Here is a 17,738-nt window from a genome sequence, read left to right as displayed (position 1 = left end):
AGCCAGATCCATCAGTGTCACAGAATGGGCATGAGGAGGGCTGCAAGGAGCTGCAGGAGATTTCTTTACAACCTCGTCCTCTTTCATGAAGCAGGGCTGGGGCTTCTGCTCCCGTCTGCCACAGCATTGTGTCATGGTTCTCAGTAAATCACGGGACTGTGCCTGGGCTCAGCTTTCCTAATACATACATGGAGGATAATTTCGTATTTCCTTCAGAGTAAGCTCATGCTGACAGAGCAGCAGTAAAAAGTTGAATAACAAGTCCAAAGGAGTGTACTGCACCAGGACTTTCAAATTCCTAAGCCTTTTTATGTCTCATGGTGCACTGGGGCAGGGCCTGATTTGGCCATGCCCGTAAGAATAGCTGATTATAATGTATTCGGTGGAGAGAGGAGAGTCCTCGTGCAGGAGGGCTGCTTGTTAAACCAACACTTTCTGCAAGGTCAGTCAATAAAGGCATAGAGCGGAACCAGAAACTTTCTCTTCTTTTCTGCTTTTTCCTCTGAGTAGTTTCTGACGTTGCTGTTTAGTATGTGCATCATGGATCACGCTCTTTCCGTTCTGTCTGGCACCTCACTCTTGTACTGGTAATTGCTGGACCTCCATAGGCTTAGGCAGGTGAAAATACTCCATTAGATATGCTTTTTAACTGCGTAGGGAATGTGATGCACTGGATTTCAAAGGACCTTCCCTGTTGTGGCAAAGCTGAAATACACCCTTTGATTTTCACGGTGAAGAGCTTTCTCTTCTTTGTGTCTGTGCGGCTCTGTTTCTCAGGGACCACACTGGGGACACTGACCCTGGGTTTACTAAGGTAGTTTCTAGTGGGTGGGCATTTTTCTTTCCGCTTACCACTTTGTCCAGGCATGTGCTGACATAAAGATCTCTGCAATGTGATGTCAGAAATGAGAGCAGAAGCACTGGAGTTTCTGTAAGAGTGCCTGGAGGGAGCAGTGGAAGGAAGGGACTTGTCTTGAATTTTTCTGCAGTTTGGGTTTTGCTTTTTTTACCTTGTTTCCAGGCTCAAGTGCAAGCCCAGAAGCCTGAAAAGTAAAATTAAGAAGTAAATGTCGATGTATTTCTAGGCCGTGGTGGTTTTTTTCAGATAAAAGAGAGCTTACGTAAGGTTGAAATGAACATCTGAATTTGATGGGTCTTTTTGAACTGAACTTTCTTGATCCCTGAAGTCTTTCTCTGTGACCAGGGTAATTAGTGTTACCACATCTGACTTCTGCAGGATTTGAAAGTTTTTTTCCTTTTCTTTTTCAAAATCGGGAGTCTGAGGATGCTTCTAGAGTATAGGCTGGGGTGTGGCACAGATGCAATGAAAAGAGAAAGCACTTGCAACATGATCGCCAGGGGCATGAGATTTTAGTTTGTCTTAATGCTTTAAGTTCAAATAAACTTAAAAATAGAAGTTTTGTTCTTCTTACTGAGATCCAGGCAAGCACAATGGAATCAACCCCCAGACAGGCTCGCTTTCCATGCCACTTCAGCATGACTTGTATAGTGTTACAGAAAGATTGTATCAGTACATCACCCCTTGTAGTGCAGCCAGTACTGGGGTAAAGCTTTGCCATGGTGGATGTGTGGCACAGCATGGCAGCTGAGGGCAGGATGTTAGCACTGAGCCATGCTAGGATGCAGATGACACCTGGTCAGGGTGCTCTGGAAGAAGCATCTGGGCACTTACAAGACAACAGTGAAAGGTTTTGGCTTTATTCCACCCCCCCCCCCCCCACCCCCCCCCCCCCCCAGCATCACGTAAGTGCTTTAATTCTTCGACAGAGGAAAGAGCACCATCTACTGAGATGCTGGTTCTGTTTGTAGAAGGAACCAGGATTAACTGAGGTCTCCAGATGTTGTCCAAGGCCAGCCTTGTCTTTTATCCGACATGCCACTACTACCCTTTGCTCAAGGGTTTAAGACCTTTTCGTCTGGAACATGGTTAGTTTTCAGGAGGGTGGTTAACCAGGGCTGGTGCACAAGTATATTGCAACATCCCTGGCCTACCTTTGATTGTTGTCTGGCTGTTAGTATTAATTAAAATGGTTATAAATAAATCAATGTCTACACTGGGACCATAATTCTGTTGTGTATCACTTTTTGTTTTCTGAGATAAAATTAGTACTGGTGAAGAATGGGAAAGAGTTCATCTCCTGCAGCTTGCCTGAGCTCTATATGTCTTTGTATATAGTACGTCTACCAAGGGTCAAGCTGTGGAGATGTCATGTTTCTTTTAGTGAAATTCGTGGTTTTTTCCTTCATGGGATGCTTAGAGCAGTGACCCAGAGATGCTCAGATCTGTCACCATAGCCTCTGAGCTTTGTATAATGCTCTTGGCTAGTTGGTCATGCAGGTTAAGCAGCGTGGCAAACTCAACCTCCAGCAGTGCCCTATGTTCTTTAAACATTGCAAAAATGGGCTTAAAACCTTGGTTTATTCTCTTTTCCAGCACTCGTCGCCTTGCTACCAGAGCAGCTTGCTTCATGGGGTCTCACTCTGCTTTCTTCCCCATCCACCTTCTCTCCTATTTCACTGCTTTGCAGGCTCTCAGCTCAGCCTTTTCTTATGCAGTTCTTCCTCTGAAGACTATGCCTCACCAGCTTTTGAGAATCATTATCTTATCCTTGTCCACCTCTCTTTCTTTCCCTTTTGTCTTTCTGTAATTGTATTTAATATAACGTCTATAAATGAATCATTCTCTTGCCTAGCTGTGCTGTGCTGTTGCTAAAACGTGTTGTGCAGCTAAAGTGGAAGATGCTGGAGGAAGCTGTGCTTGTTCCAGCCACCCCACCGCTTTGTTTCCTTGTTCGTCTCTCTGGTAGCGGACACTTGAGCTGCCATAGGAGGGAGAGCTGGGGCAGAAGGTGAGATGAAATAAAAGCTTCTAAGAGATGTGTAGAGCAAGCAAAAGAAAGGACGAAAGAGAGAAGTTGAGGAAGTTACTGGAAGAAAGTCAAGTTCATGTGGACAGTGAGGAAGCTTTGCATTTGAAGGATGGCATGGACAGGCAAGGAAGAGTGGGTGACTGGAAGAATTTTTAACTGCCAAAATCAGCCCCCTGAGTCTGAGTCTTTACAGATGTTCCTTCATTTTTTCGTTTTACGTGCTTCTCAGTTTGTGTAAGGAATTTTAGGCATTTGGGGATTTTCAAAGCTTCCCATGAAGCCAATCCATAAACGTACAAGACCACGGAGACTCTTGAGGAAGAAACTGCCCCTTACAGCATATCTGCAGCTCGTAGGCTGGCACCTTGCATTCTGGCTAGAGGATGGGAGAAGAGGGCAGTGTATAAGACTTACTGTGAAGAGAAAGGAAAAAGAGGCAACTCCCAGTTTAAGAAAATCCTCCTTTTTGGAAATTTAGCAAATCATAATCCCACCTTTAATCTCTGAAGCCCTGAGCTTAATTCTGGGCTAGATTTAGGAAAAAAAATAATTAATTTGATGGTCTTCTCATAATCTCTAACCAAGTCCGTGACTCAAACCACACATCAGTGTCTGACATTGCAGTCTACACTCATTAAGTGCCAAGCAGAGGAGACTGGGAGTGGAAGAGCAGTTGCCCACCTCCAGTTTACACATCCCTGTGTACCACTGCTGCTTGTTCTTCTTTGAGGGCAGTGTTAATTCAAATGAAAAGTTTATATTTCTCTCATGGTGCCATATAGGTCTGAGATGGGGCTTGTGCTCAGAGAGAACTACAGAAGAACCAAAGCAGTTCAAGACTGACAACAACCAGCAGCCATTTCCCCCTAGTCCATGGCTCTCATCCAGTCCAGACCAACACAACCATAGTTTTATTCCCACTTAGAATCATGAGACACCCTGGGATTTGTTTGAAACTTTCCCAAATTCACTGAAAGATTTATCTCCTTTGACCAACTGATGAGCAGGTTTTCCTGGCCTGTCGGAGTTGGGATGCACATGCCAAATCCCAGAGCTCAGCCACGCTGCTTCCTACAGCGACATTAACAGAATTCACTGAGTGTGTGTTGAGGTTATGAGTCAGAGTGCTTCATTTTTGTGGTTAATGGAAGATGGAGCTGATGTGTTAGGAAAACATAGACGCCTCTGCCTGTCCAAGAGATTGCTGCAGTGGAGGCTGTTAATCTGCACAGGGGATCTAAGGTAGAACAGGGAATTGGACCTGAAACCCTGTACCGCCACACACCCCTGGACTATCCTGCCAGCCCATGCAGAGACACTGTACCTGTCGATGGGAGTGGAATATAGGTGACTTTTAAGCATTCAAATATAAACCCTTGCTCCTGAGTTAGAGCTGTGTTTGTTTAGCTGCAAGTAGTGGGTTGTGCTAATTGCTAGAGACATCCATTGGAGGGAGTCGTGGTCACATGGCTGAGCCTAATGTATTACGCACATAAGGAATGAAGCCTTAGCATCATCTGCTTCAGAGGCTTGCCTCAAAATCACCATATTGTAATTAATTTTATTATAGGTGCCCTTCTGATTTGTCTGTTATGTGGGAGTTCAGAATACTGTGTCTATCTCTCTGTGTATATAGAGGTTTATGTATGCATATAGATGTAGGCCTGCGATGTATTAGTGGAAGCCCTGGCTCCTTCCTTAATTGATATGCTTGGCGTAGAGGTGCTGAAGTTCAAAACTGCTTTCTCATACAGAAGAAGCCATCGCTGATCTTGCATTACATATTGTGTTTCTGAAAGGGAAGGTGGTATTTTGTATAACCATTACAGATCTTTTCTTCTTGTTCCTCAGTTTAGCTCTATACAGAAAGTTGGACTAAACTTTTCAGAAAGCATTACATGAAGTTAAACTTTGTGGTGGTTTTATATAAACCCCTGATGTGTAGGTGTTCTTTTTCAGTAAGCCTTCTAAGAGAAAGTACCATCCATTTTCATAGTAAAATTAACACTGAGTACATGCAGAAGGCATGGGAAATTATATAAAGCAGCAAGTACTATTGGGAATACTGTGACTATAATTTAAATAGAAGCTTCTGTGCAGTAAATCTGTGCTGATCGCTCAGTAGCTGTTACACACACAACTTTCACTGGAGCTTAATATTTGCATCTGTATGTCATGAGGCACCCACTGCTTTCCTGTCTGATCTTTTGGGGTGTTTGCTCTGGAGTGTGACCTGGGGAGGAGGAACAGTGTGGCTGGAGCCCCCCTGGCTACAGCAGCACTGCACGCCTCTCTCCCAACCTCTCAGACCAGGGAGGACGGGGGTGGGGTCTCCACAGCTGTCACCCCTTGGTCTGCAGCTGTTTGTGACGCACAAGCTGTACATGGTGAGTGATAGCAGGGGACCTCCTGCCTGCAGTTACAGGCAGGGGGCTGGCTTCATCGCCTCTATTTATAATCTCTGCCCTCCCCTGTGCTGTGACTGGCTCAGCTCTTGCAGAATGACTGCCTAAGACCTGCCAGGCACAGCGCTTGTAATGAAATCCTCTTTTTCAGCTACGGAAGTAGCTATTGAGCATGTGTGATATCCACTGCCCCTTTTTTCTGGATATTTCTTAGGCCTGTGCTGCTTCCACCTGCCCAATTTTTGCTCCCCCTATCTATATGCAAAGGCACAGAGGAGTCTGCCTTGAAATCCTGCTGTCGCTTCCCGTTCTTGGCGTTGAGAGGACAGTAACAGCGCAGGGGGGTGTGCCTGTGGAGGTCTGGGCCCTCAGGGCTGCTGTGGGCAGGTAGAACATCTCTGCTGTGCTTCCCCTAAAAGTAAGGCTGAATGTGAGGCTGGGGTCTAGACCCACTCTCCCTCTGTGCTCATTGCAGTTTAGAGGAAAAGATTGACTGACCGTAAAGATGCCTCTAAATTTGGGCCTGTTGTATGTTTTGGAGAGGTCACTGTTATTATTGAGACTGAAACTGGAATTTCCTGGATGTTTGTAGGAGTTCAGGCTTGGATTTTGGAAAGTTGCCTGTATTTTGGGAAAGGATGGTAACGATAATAAATACGCCACATCTGTTACATGTTTGCTCTTCTGATTAGCCTGAAATTGCATCAGACTATTCTAAAAATGCATACTTGATAGGAAGTGCAGGTCTGGAAGCTGGTGATCAGGCAGATCCATCACCTGAGCACAGCCTGACACGTGTGCTAATGGGCAGCCAGGCTGCCTGCCTGGGGCAGGTTTAAAGCACCTTCTTGTAAATATGCAGGCGAAAAATTGCCTTTCACTGTCCTCCTGAACGAGAAATGCTCTGCTTTAACAGAGCAGGGGGTCTCAGCTGCTGGAGATAGCCTCTGGCTTTTAGTTACCACTTGGAAGAAAAAGAGAGGAAAAGAAACCACCAGATTAACCCAAAGCATTCTTATTTCAAATGTTGCTTGACACAACCCACCCTCTGCACCTGTGAACATGTTACAGCCCACACACGCTACAGAGCTGGTTAGAAACAAGGAGGATGGTGTGTTGGATGAGCACTGGTCTTGCACAGACCACTGGGTCTCAGTGGAGCCTGAGGAGGGAAGGCACTGTGGAGACTCAGTTCTTGCACACCTGGTGTGGTGTCTCGTTTCACGGTGTTTGGCAGTGGATATAGAAAAAGTGTGCTCCATTTGAGGGAGCCCTCCAGCAAGCCAAATAGCGAAGGAAGAAAAAATAAACTAAGCCTTGCAGTAGACAGGTGGGTTTAGTGCTGGTTTGAATGGTGAAGTGGTGTAGGGTCATAATCCCGCCTGTCCCTTCCCCACATGGTGGTGACAAAATATATCTGCCCTGGAAGGATGCTGTGATGGGAAGAAAGGCTGCCTCTTGTTTGCCTGAGCTGACTCCAGGCCATGTCTGTTCAGGTTTAAACCCTGAAGTCCTGAACTCATGTTGTTTGCTACTGAAGAACAAAATAAGTGCTTGTTTGGTGCATATTTGCCTTGTTTCTGTGTGCAAATGTCCTGGGTGTGTTTGAGCAGGTTTCCTGGAAGGTGCTGATGATCAGCCCCATATGCACATTTTAGTGTGTAATGTATATGCATTGGCAACATTTCTGTATTTGTCTTTGTAAAATCATTTGCTTTTTCCAGCTGAGCACATCTCTGTGTGTGTGTGTGTGTGTGTGCGCACGCGTGCGTGCGCGTGTGTGTGTGAGTGATGCCTCTGTGAGGTAACTGCTGTTTCTGGGATCTAAGAATGAGGTTTGGGATATCAACTGGCACCTGGAACATAAAACCTGAGCATGTATGTGAATTTAATGTAGGAATGAGCTTTTCTGACTGCTGTAGAAGGAATAAAGATCCCCCATCCTGTCCCACTCCCCACACCCCTTTTATACATCTCTATTTGTAGAATCAGAATTCAGTTTAACTCTTAGCATGGAGAAAACCCAGTGCAGTGCTGAGGAGAGAGGCTATGTGACAGATTTATGATGGGATGATGCACATAGTATTGTGCAGAGCTAAAAAGTGATTCCCCCTACAAATTTCCCACATTACAGCCTCACAGTGAGTTTCCAAGTTAGCAAGGGTTGCCTTTTTGTTATTTCGAATGCTTTTCTTCCCCGCTCTTCTCCTGCTCCCCTACCTGGTCTGAGCAGGCTCCTAGCAGCACTGGCTCTTTTTGCTGGCGTTTAATATTTTCCATCCGAAGCTTAGCGCAGGCGGTGCAGACGGGGCAGACGTGTGCCCGCCGTACAAAGGCAGTGAGGAACGGGATCTGCGTTGCACAGAAAGCCCAGAGGCGCCTTCCTGGAGCTCACCGTTGGCATCCAACCGCGACGCCGGCTTCCCGGCCCCCTGCACAGCTCTGTTCTCTGAACTGCCGCAAAAGTAGAGGGGAAAAACATGTCTGCATGGCGCTCCCTGTCACGGCGGGCGGAAGACTCACGTATTTATGGAGCCAGCGCTTCCTTTTGCGTTTGACTGACAGCCAGGATCCCTTCACTGCCTGGTCACTGGAGCTGATTAGTATGCGAAAGGGTCCGCCTCGCACCGAGAGATGCAGCCGCAGCAGCTTGCAGAGCTGTCACACTCACACAGGCTTCTTATCTGCACTGGCTTGACGAATTAAAAAGCAAGCCAGCCAGCAAGAGAGAGACCGGGAGAGAGAGGGGGGAAGAGAGAGAGAGAGAAGCTTGCAGACAGCGCTCGCTTTCTTTTCCTAAAGGAAGGATTTTGCGTCTTAAGTGCTCACTGGTTGTGATGATGCTTCACTTAGCGGGCTCCAGAATGAGCTAGAGACAGCAGATAGGGGGATAAACTAAAAGCAGACCACAAAGCATTACGAACAAAACCAAAACCAGGAACAGTTTTCTCCTCTATTCTAGCATGGTGGATGTATGGACAGTCTTACAGAGCAGAGGTTGACTTCTCCAAATCTACCAGCCCCACATCTTGAACACTACAGTGTTCTGCATTGCACCATGACCTTGGATGTTCAAACGGTGGTCGTTTTTGCAGTGATTGTGGTGCTATTGCTTGTGAATGTCATACTCATGTTCTTCCTGGGCACTCGTTAAATGGATTTTTTCTCCTGAGCTGTTGGGGGCTACTACTACCACTAGCAATTCAACAAGAGAGAGAGCGAGAGAGCGAGAGAGAGAGAGAGAGGCAAGAGAGAGAGAGAAAGAGAGAGAGAGATATTTCTTACTGAGGGGGGAAACGCGTTGAGCTTCAACATGGCCTCGCTGTGATATGTATGACGTTGGTATATTATCTCTCCCTAAATCTTTTGTCATGTCTTGTCTTTTAAGTATGCCTGTAAGTGTAGCTGCTTTTGCCTGGGTTTTAAATGTGATAAATAATAGTAATCCATTCATATATTGTTCTGTGCTAGTGAGATAGAGCTATACATATTTAGTTAGAAGCAGAGTGAAAATATCTTTCTGTGGTAAGCACTGGCTGTGTTATTTTGCTTCATTTAAAAATAGAGACTCAAGTTAATAATAAGTCATTTTGTGTGAAATTTCTAGCAAGCAGTTAATGTGCAATGTCTGTGAGAGTAACCATGTAGCTGCCAGGTGAGAGGTGGTGGTGTGTGCAATTGAATCGAGCTCTGGACATTTTTAAGGGGGTATGAGAAATCCTATTAAAGGATTAAATCTTTGCTAAAATAACATTCAGCCACAAAAAAAAAGGGAGAGAAATTCTACTTACCTTATTTATCTGCGTTGCCTTGATGATCTGACTTGATTTCTCACTATTCAGCCCAAAAGCCTCCAAATTCTACGTCCACACTGATGTAGCCTAGCTCCTTTCTTTAAAGGTGTGAGAGGGACCGAAACATAACCTGCTGGGCTTTTTTTTTTCTTGTTTGTATGTGGTTTATATCTCTGCAAATTGGGAAGGAGGGATCAAAGAGAAAAAGGGAATGCATGCTTTGTTTTTCTTTGCTAAAGCAACAGATACAGAAGGGTTGGGTTTTGCTTTATTTCTCCAGAAATTTTATTTTGGCTTGCTTTTTTTTTTGTGTGTGTATATATATATATAATTTTTGGTAATGTGTGTAAGAAGAATCTTTGCCCACCTCAAGGATAACAAGATTTTGAGATGGGCTCTTTTGTGTGACTTTATTTACATTGATTTTCTTGAAAATGAAGTGCTAAATTGTATATTATAGGTTTACTGAAAACGTGTCCACTAGTTAGAGGTCCTTCTGTTGAAAGATGTCTAGACCAAAATTGCAATGTTTACAGCTGGGAAGCAGAGCTGGCTGGGGGGTCCGAGTATCAGTGCATGAAGTTTAGAGAGAATATGAAGGGAATGTCTGAAAAGAGTAATACCTTTTCCTCTTGAAAATGTCTCTGTACTATGTTTCTGTCAGAAATCTTATGGGTTTTTTTATATAGTATTTTCCCTCTAGAAAAATCAGAATTACTCAAAACAAAACAAAGTAAATTGCGGTTTGAAAATGTTTAAATCTCTTGCTGACATTCACTGAAATTATATTCCCTTGATAATTTAACTAGTTCTTGCTAATTCCAGCTGTCTGTCATTTATTTGATGTCCTCTACTAATTGGGGAAAAAAACCCCAAACACATCAAAATCATGTCACTGATTCATAGAGACAGAGCAGGAGCTTATAGATGGAGACATATAGTTATTTCCATGTGAGAGTCTCTGAGTTAATCGCATAGCTGGGCTCAGGAGCTGATTTCGGCTGGTGACATGATTGGAAATTGAGTTAAATGCTGCAAATCTGGCACTTTCAAAGTGGCTTTAGTGGTAAATAGAAGAGAGGAAAAAAATTTTCCCTGAGTCCCATGGTGGTAACGGTCAGCCCCCAAAGCTGACAAGAAGTGTTTAGTGGCAGTAGCCCATTCTAATGGGTAGAGAAGCCAAGACTCAGTGATACAAACCCAGCAAAGATGCTCCGGTGCCTGCTGGCTGTTTCCCCCTCTTCACTTGTAGCTATCACTGCAAGAGGTATCGGCTTCACTTCGTAAGATACTGAGTGAATCTTCTTTTTATTTAAAAAAAAAATTTTTTTTAGGATGGTTTAGGTTGTTAAACAACTCAAATTTGCTTGACTTTCCTGTTAGCTATCATATGTCATTAGTTTTATAGGTTGCAGAATCTCCTGGAAATATAGTATATGAGTAAAGATTACTATGGAAAGGGAATCAGTCGTACCGCAGCCGAGATAATCCTTTCAGTGAAACAGTTTTAAGCGACATAGTGATTTGGAGGAGCAAGGGTAGAAAAATGAGAAAAAAAACACCCCCAAAACAAATCAGCGAGTTAAAAATGGAATGCAACTGTGTCTGAATGTTTATTTTCGTCAAGGTTAGCTCTCTGGCATGAAGGTTTACCTTTCAATAAGATTTCTATGAGGAATGCTTGGTACCTGACATGGTTTTCTAGTGCGTACAAAGTGCGTTCCTTGATCTGGAGCTTGTACTTCTCGGGTGATATTTGGGAGGCGTGCGTGTACATGACGGCGTATGTTATCGCATGTATCGGGAGCTTCTGTGTTCGATTGCTAATTCCTGCGAGTCCCTTCTGGTTCCATCGGTGGAGTTGTGTGTTGCTGGGAGATCTCTGACTGGTCGGGTGCATGGGGAGGACGAGGGTGTCGTGCACACTCGGTTACTGGGGGAATGACCGCTGGGAGATTATTTTTTTCCATTACAGAATATGCTTGAGAGAATTAATGTAATTTTATTACAACTTCCTCACCTTTTATTCTCCCAAGTGCTGGTGGAGTCAAAGAAAGCAAGTTTATGCAGGGCAATATGAGTGTGGAAGTTGGGAGCAGAAAACTTTGTTATCGTAGCAACACTGTTCCTGATATACCAGGCTTCCTATTGGACTTTTGGGGGAAAGAGAGGAAATAAGCCTAAAAAGTTAGCAAGGGCTAGTGTTTCTGCTTGTTTAGTTTGATTCCTGTTTCCCACCCCCAGTCCTCAGTGGCCACCTTTTCAAACAGGCCTTGAGCCATCTGCCCCAACCCCATTTTTGTAGTTTCGCACCTGCAATTTTGCATTTTCCAAGCCTGCAGTGGAGCCCTGAAATGTCTGGTTTGCAGGAGCAATTAGCTAGTTAAACAACTCCGTCTTGCCATACTTTTCAGGAGCGGCTCAATCCATGACAGTCTGCATTAACAGCTTTTTGGGGTGACAGCGTTCCTAGTTGCTTGCAGTAGATCCTCTGTACTCGTAAGTGACTGTGCTTGCAAAATTTGGGGTGTAATTTGCACGCTGTAAAATTCCTACACGTAATGGAGCTTTCCTTCTCCCTGAGCTCTGTGGGATGATTCGGGTCATGCGTATGGCTGGTTGCGGTCGGGGTCCCGGGGGTAGTTTGGCTCCATAACTCCCCCACGGTTTGTGAACACTTGAGTTCTTCACATCTGTGGGGATGCTGAAGCCCAGAGATGGTGGAAGAGGGGGTCATTCCTTTAAATGAATCAAAGCACTGACCCTCTGGAAAGTACAGCTCCAAAGAAAAAAATATTAATTTGTATGCAAATAGCATATTTATAATGCATAAAATCTCTTTCTGTGATTGCTCGTGTGTATTTGTTAGGCTGGGTGATGGGAGACCTGCCTTGCTGTTTGTCTGCTTAAGCAGGATTCAATGTTATTTGCCACAGGATTCATGAAAATGCCTCTGACTGTATCATAGCAACCCTGTTTCACACAGTCCATAAAAAGTCCATTCCTCCTGAGCGGCAATCCGTTGTCTTAAAGATTCAGGCACCCTTCTCACTGTGGAGAAAGGATACATTTCTCCCTCTTTGGATGCTTCGGAAAAAGCATACGTGTCAGGATGATCCCTGCTAGTCCTGCATTCACTGTGATTTTAATGCTCTTTCTTTAAAGCTAATAAGAGGGCTTCCTTTCAGTTTTTTCTTAAAGGCTTCCTCCCCCACCCTGGATATTTCCCACCTCTGTTTTAAACCTCACATGACAAGTTAAAAGGGGGACGGGACAGCTCAGAGGTCTCTGATGTGATGGCTCTTTTCTGTCCTGCCATTTGGATTTTCCCCCAGGATGGCAGCAGCACAGCACTTGCTTATGCTCTGTAGTGAATGAAGATCTGCTCAGATTCGAGCCCTTCTGTAGGAATGCAGAGGTGCTTTCTCATCCCATAGATGAATGTTGTTAAGAGCTGCATGTTCACCTGACTCCTGCCCCCATCTGTTTGCATAATGTGGTTATATTTCTTTTTGGATCAGGTATTCAGTACACAGCCCAACTGCTGTGTATAATGTCTGAAGGAAAATTGCCAAAAATCCATGTAAGTTTTTTTTTTGTTTGTTTTGTTTTAGTTTGTCAATAGAACCCCTCTTCTGTATTGTTCATTTCATTTTGTTGTTGTTCTTTGATGTCAGTATTTAATGAATGCTGGTTGTGATGGGAGATCCGGTGGTCTTTGTGTACAGTGCTTGCTTGCTTGCATGTATGTATGTATTGTGCCTGTATTGTTTCTGTATGTGCTATATGTTGTTAATAATGCATCTGTGTTGGTGAGGAGGTGGGTTTTTTTTTCTATATTCTGCATTCACAGTGTGTATCTTTCTCAACTGGGTGTGATAATTATGTTCAATGTGTGTCTCTCAGTGAAATGTTATGAGAGCTATTTAGATAAAATGCAGGGATTTGTCTCTTGTACACGGAATCTCCAATGACTAGAAGTTAGGAAGCCTGAGAAAAACTCCCTAATGTTAATGATTGTGTAATTATTGTCCTTTTTTGAAAAGGATGCTTGGTCAGGGGTTACAGAGGTGGCAGAGGACAGTTCTGCTGGATCCTGGTTTTGCCACTGATTTACTGTATGGCCTTGGGCATGTTCCTTTGCTGCCTTGTGGCTCCTCTTTCCCAGTTGTAGAAGACGAACATCATCCATTACTTAGGCATAGCCAAGACCTATTAACTCCTATTTCTTCCCTTTCTGCAGCATCCTGTAGCTGCAAAAGTGGTGGTGTTCTGGTCAGGCAGCAGGGGAGTGGCAGTACAGGTGAACAGTGTGTGTCTGACCACATTGGCCCAACTGTGCGTAGCTGGATTTAGCCTGTTGGAACTATTGTAGATGGCGGTCTGTAGTGGTTTATGCTTCTCACTAAAAATAGATGCTCCTGGAGGAAGAGCTGCTGGAGGAACCATGATTTATTTGTTTTATTTTGTTGGTTATGGTTGAATTTCTTTCCTGAGTGGAAATGAGTCTTAATTTGAAAGAGCCCACAGATGGCCAGGTTGTCTCTAACCGTGCTGTCCTCTTCACCAGCAAAGGACCATGCAGCCTCGACTGCTTATTTCCAGTTTTTGTAGAGTATTACTCCTGCATTGTTGGAAATGCTACACTGACAACATGTTCTCTAGGGCATCTGAGCTCAGGGCAAGAAGTACTCAGAGCTCTCCTGTTGATGAATGTGTTGGGCAGGCCTTGAAAGCTTTACCACCCAAATTAAAGGGAGCCTTAGGGGGTGAGGGAGCATCCTCATAAAGGCATTTAAAGAATTAGCTCTGGATTTCAACTGACTCTGTCTTATGTATTCAGAAAATTTCATAAGCGTGCTACTTTGCTCCCATCACAGAGCAAGGGAAACTGAGGCATGTGGTGGTCGGAGAGCAGCGTGTGGTGGGGTGGGGATTAGTAGCAGAGCTGGGAGCAGGAGCAAAGCTCAGGGGCCCGTTGGTCACTCTGCCCACTGGATTGTACTACCTTCTCTTAATCCTCAGTGAAGCAGGGCCAGCAGGCATGCTGCTTGGAATCTGGCTTGTACGCTTTTATTTGAACCTTCCCATTTGGAAGTGTCAGTGACAGGCTTGTGCTGGGGATCTGTGGAGTGAGCTGCTCGCAGTCTGGTGGAGGATCTCTTTTAGCGGATTTCAGAGCTCCCAGCATAGCAGGCTCGGAGAGCAGAAAAGTCTGTCCGTGCCCATGTGGATAGTCCCATGTGGTTCAGCGCCTGCCCCTTCTTTCGCATCAGCTGAGACATATATAACATAACGTATAGACTGCTGGCAACGATTGCGTTTCTATTTTAGGCAGCATCTCTGGCTAAGTAAAGCAGGGGCTACACTGCCAGCCACTTTGCTCTGCAATCTTGTTTAAGTCTCTGAGGGATGAACTGTTTCTCTAGCCCTGTTGCCTTCCCGTAGGACCTGATCAGGACTCGCAAGGCAGGCAGTCACATCTCCGATGGGTGCTTGGGTCAGAGCAGGCAGCCCTGCCGTGCCGGCACTGTGGCCACAGAGGTAAAACAGTCACAATAGGTGGCGTCACCCCATTGCCACAGCACTGGGTAAGGTGGCTCAACCTGGCAGCCTGTCCCTTTCCCCCCCCCCCTTTTTTTTTTTTTCTTTCTTTTTTTTCTTTCTTTTTTTTGGATAAACCCCGAAGTTAACTTCTAGGTAATTTATTATTACTAGATTATCTTACTGTCCCACCACAAGCATGGGCAGCTGCATGCTCTGGCATCCCCTCTTTCTCAAGCTAAGCAGCTGTGCCACGGCATGCCCCAGGGAGGTCTGCGTTTTTGCTGGGGGGGCCATGGGGGACTGTCAGTAGAGTGGTCCTTCCCGCTTTGTTTCTGGTAGGGAAAGCAGCATGCCCGACTATCCTATGGCCTCTCATGACCATGGCCTCTGTCCCCAGCTCTGCTCCCCTACCTGCCTCTTGCGGTGACCTTTGCAGAGGATGTCCTGCCTGGAATGATGAGAATAATTGTCATTGGGTTTGCAACATGGGCAGGGATATACCTGAGCGTCCTGGATGTGCCTTGTGCCACCAGAGAGCCGCTCCAGCCTCACGAGGCATCGAGTAAAAATCAGTTCTCTCTTGATACTCAGGATGTTTGCCTGGGGAGTGTCTGTTTCTAAAGGGTTAAGCTTCTCCTGGTGCCAATTCTTGGGTTTTTAAGCTGCTATAAGGGAGCTTAGAGCCCCTGGCTTTGAGGGTGGTTGCAGCTCACACTTGAAAGATATTGGGAGAGGAATCAGCCAAACTAGGAGAATTTTGAAAGTAGCAAAGATCCTAACTGTGCAGGGTGTGTTTCTTATAATTAAAAAAATGCAATATGGGCTCAGTTACACAAATATAAATTCAGAAAAATACCCTAAGGACCAGGCTTTACCCTGATAAGCAGTGGGCTAATTTGCTGGGCATATCTGTAGCAAAGTTTTGTCAAGTAAAATTGTTCCATTTGAAAAAAAGCATCAGGCTCTTGCTGGCATTATCAGAAAACAGGTTTTTTTTGCAAAGGATTTCTGTGGACCACATTCCCTGCGCTATTTCTGATGCTTCTGCTCTCCTGTATTGTATTCAGTATATCTGACAAGGTTTTCTTAATAGGTTGTGCGCTGAAGTTTCTGTTCCGATACCAAATTTAGGGAAAGCTTGTTATCTAAAATTCTTTCTTCCTGGCTTGATAAGATGCTGATTAATTTTATGCAACTCTCTTTCCTTATCTAGTTGAGCTTCAGTCAGCTTTAGTACAATCTTGGAAAAGTGCGATCAATCTTTAATGTTTGTTTTTAAGGTTTATTCCAAAGCCTTTTAGGCACACTGGATGTTTGGTCTTTTGTGAAGTTCTATGAGAAATAAGTTAAAAAGTAACAATTATAGAACAGGTTTTGAATCCGGATGAAACATTTTAAAGTTTTTAAAGTAAAACAAGAAAGAACTTATTTTAAATGGCAGTTACTCTGATGTTGTTTGGGGTATTAAATTGAGATTATATGACTCTGGTGTTGCACATATGCAAAGCTGGATGCATAAAGCACAGAATACTAATGGTGCCTTTATATAGGAATGTGTAGATGTGGTACCTATCTGACACAAGGATGAAGGAGAGGGACTATTCCCTCTCCATAGGTATGTGTAAGGTAAAGAGGGGCAAGGGCAGCTCCACGTATCTCTGCCTTGCGCCATCGAGAAGGGCTGTGGGGGCACAGGGTGCTGTGCTGGGGAACCGCGTCCTGCTTCTGCTGAAATGCACAGGCCAGAGGAGACGGTTGTGTCTGTTCAGTGCAGCCATCTCACGCTCAGTGAGGAGGGGGCTCGCTGGGGTCTGCGGTGTCGTTGTGGGCAGCTGTGAGCAGGAAGGGGTACTCGTGCTGGGGCAGCAAGGAAACTCAGCTGTCATCAGTGGAGAGTGTCTGCCTTGATTTCGTGATCAAGAGTTGACATCTGGATAGATTTTCAGTCTCTGGTCCAGGGCAGATGAATCTCTCATCTGATGCCCAGCAGCAGATCGATCCCATCTCCTGGACACCGACGGTTTTGCAGAAGCATCTGAAAGTCTTTCCTGAAGAATTAAAAGTACACACACATGCAGTGCAAAGAAATTAAACCTCACAAACCTGCAGGCTGGGAACAAATATGCTTAAGACTAGCCAGCTGCTTTATAATTGCAAGTCTTCAACCAGGAGGAGCCTGGCTTCTTCGGTGCATACCTGGAGCCTGGGAAATGTATTCACAGGCGTTAACAGGATTGAGACCCTAGATTTATGGAATTTAGAAAGCACTGGCTCTGCTCCCTCCGCTGCAGGACCAGGTGCTGACAAGCCAGGTGCTGGTGCCATCCCCTCTTGAGACAGGATGGCACTCTCAGCCCACTGCCATTTGCAGATTGTCACAGTGGCCCCAACTGTCAGAAAAGCCATTTTTCCAGCTCAGTTTTAAGCTCAGTATGAGATTGTGTCTAGTCCTCAGAGCCCAGGTTTGGCTGGAGGTTGTAGGCAGTGCCATCTCCCCCCGTAGCTTCCTGGTTTCTTGTTCTCCTCCTACACTCCCTGTGTTAAACAGTTGCTGTGTTTTGCCCCAGAAAATGGTGATGGTTTGATCTGTCTCCAGTGTCTTTTTAAAACAGAGGCCAGGCTGTCCCTTGCTCTCATCCTCACACACAGCAACGTACATATGAGTGCCTGCGCGTGCAGGCATTTGTGCATTTTCATATATATTTCTTTTTACATATACAGGGAAACACATAGATTAAAACACATGTGCATGTGTTTTCCTTCCCAGATATATTTTGGAAAATATGAGTCAGCAGCAGGCAAGAACATATTACATAATCTCTGGGAGTGAAGAAAACCTTGCAGTTTATTAGGAGACAGGCTTTCTGCAAGCAGCATTTTTTAACATCATTTTGTTACCACACATTGATGTGTGCCTCTCGGTCAAGTGGCCTTATTTCCATCGTATGCGGTTGTGTCTGATGTAGAAATGTAGTCCCAGTAGCCTTGGGTTTTGTTATATTTTTAAACCCCACAGTAACAATAGCAGAGTCTTAGGGCTGTGATGATGGTAACGACTTCTCTTCCTTAACATGTTTTGCTGCAAAGACTGTGATTTTCCT

General features: G+C 44.9%; 2 protein-coding genes across 11 annotated transcripts in view; both read left to right on the top strand.

The window, feature by feature from the left end:
• ARHGEF9 (Cdc42 guanine nucleotide exchange factor 9) overlaps positions 1 to 17,738 on the top strand; it is a 236,819-nt gene that overhangs the window by 110,705 nt on the left and 108,376 nt on the right. The window contains exons 1-2 of one of the 10 annotated variants that reach the window (XM_080366135.1): positions 11,505 to 11,589; positions 12,612 to 12,673. The exons of 4 other annotated variants lie outside the window; for them this stretch is intronic. In XM_080366135.1, the coding sequence (XP_080222261.1) occupies positions 12,644 to 12,673 (30 nt within the window). In that variant the 5' untranslated portion in view covers positions 11,505 to 11,589; positions 12,612 to 12,643. 5 more of the 10 variants (XM_080366133.1, XM_080366139.1, XM_080366137.1 and 2 more) reach the window with 5 other exon arrangements.
• On the top strand, positions 5,308 to 8,461 carry LOC308054029 (uncharacterized protein). Its single transcript, XM_080366161.1, has one exon. The coding sequence runs from the start codon at positions 8,271 to 8,273 to the stop codon at positions 8,448 to 8,450; it is 180 nt and encodes a 59-aa protein (XP_080222287.1). The 5' UTR covers positions 5,308 to 8,270; the 3' UTR covers positions 8,451 to 8,461.

The sequence above is a fragment of the Falco punctatus genome (assembly GCF_963210335.1).
Source record: "Falco punctatus genome assembly, chromosome: 15".
Classification (NCBI taxonomy): domain Eukaryota; kingdom Metazoa; phylum Chordata; class Aves; order Falconiformes; family Falconidae; genus Falco; species Falco punctatus.
This window is presented reverse-complemented; position numbering and strand designations above follow the sequence as displayed.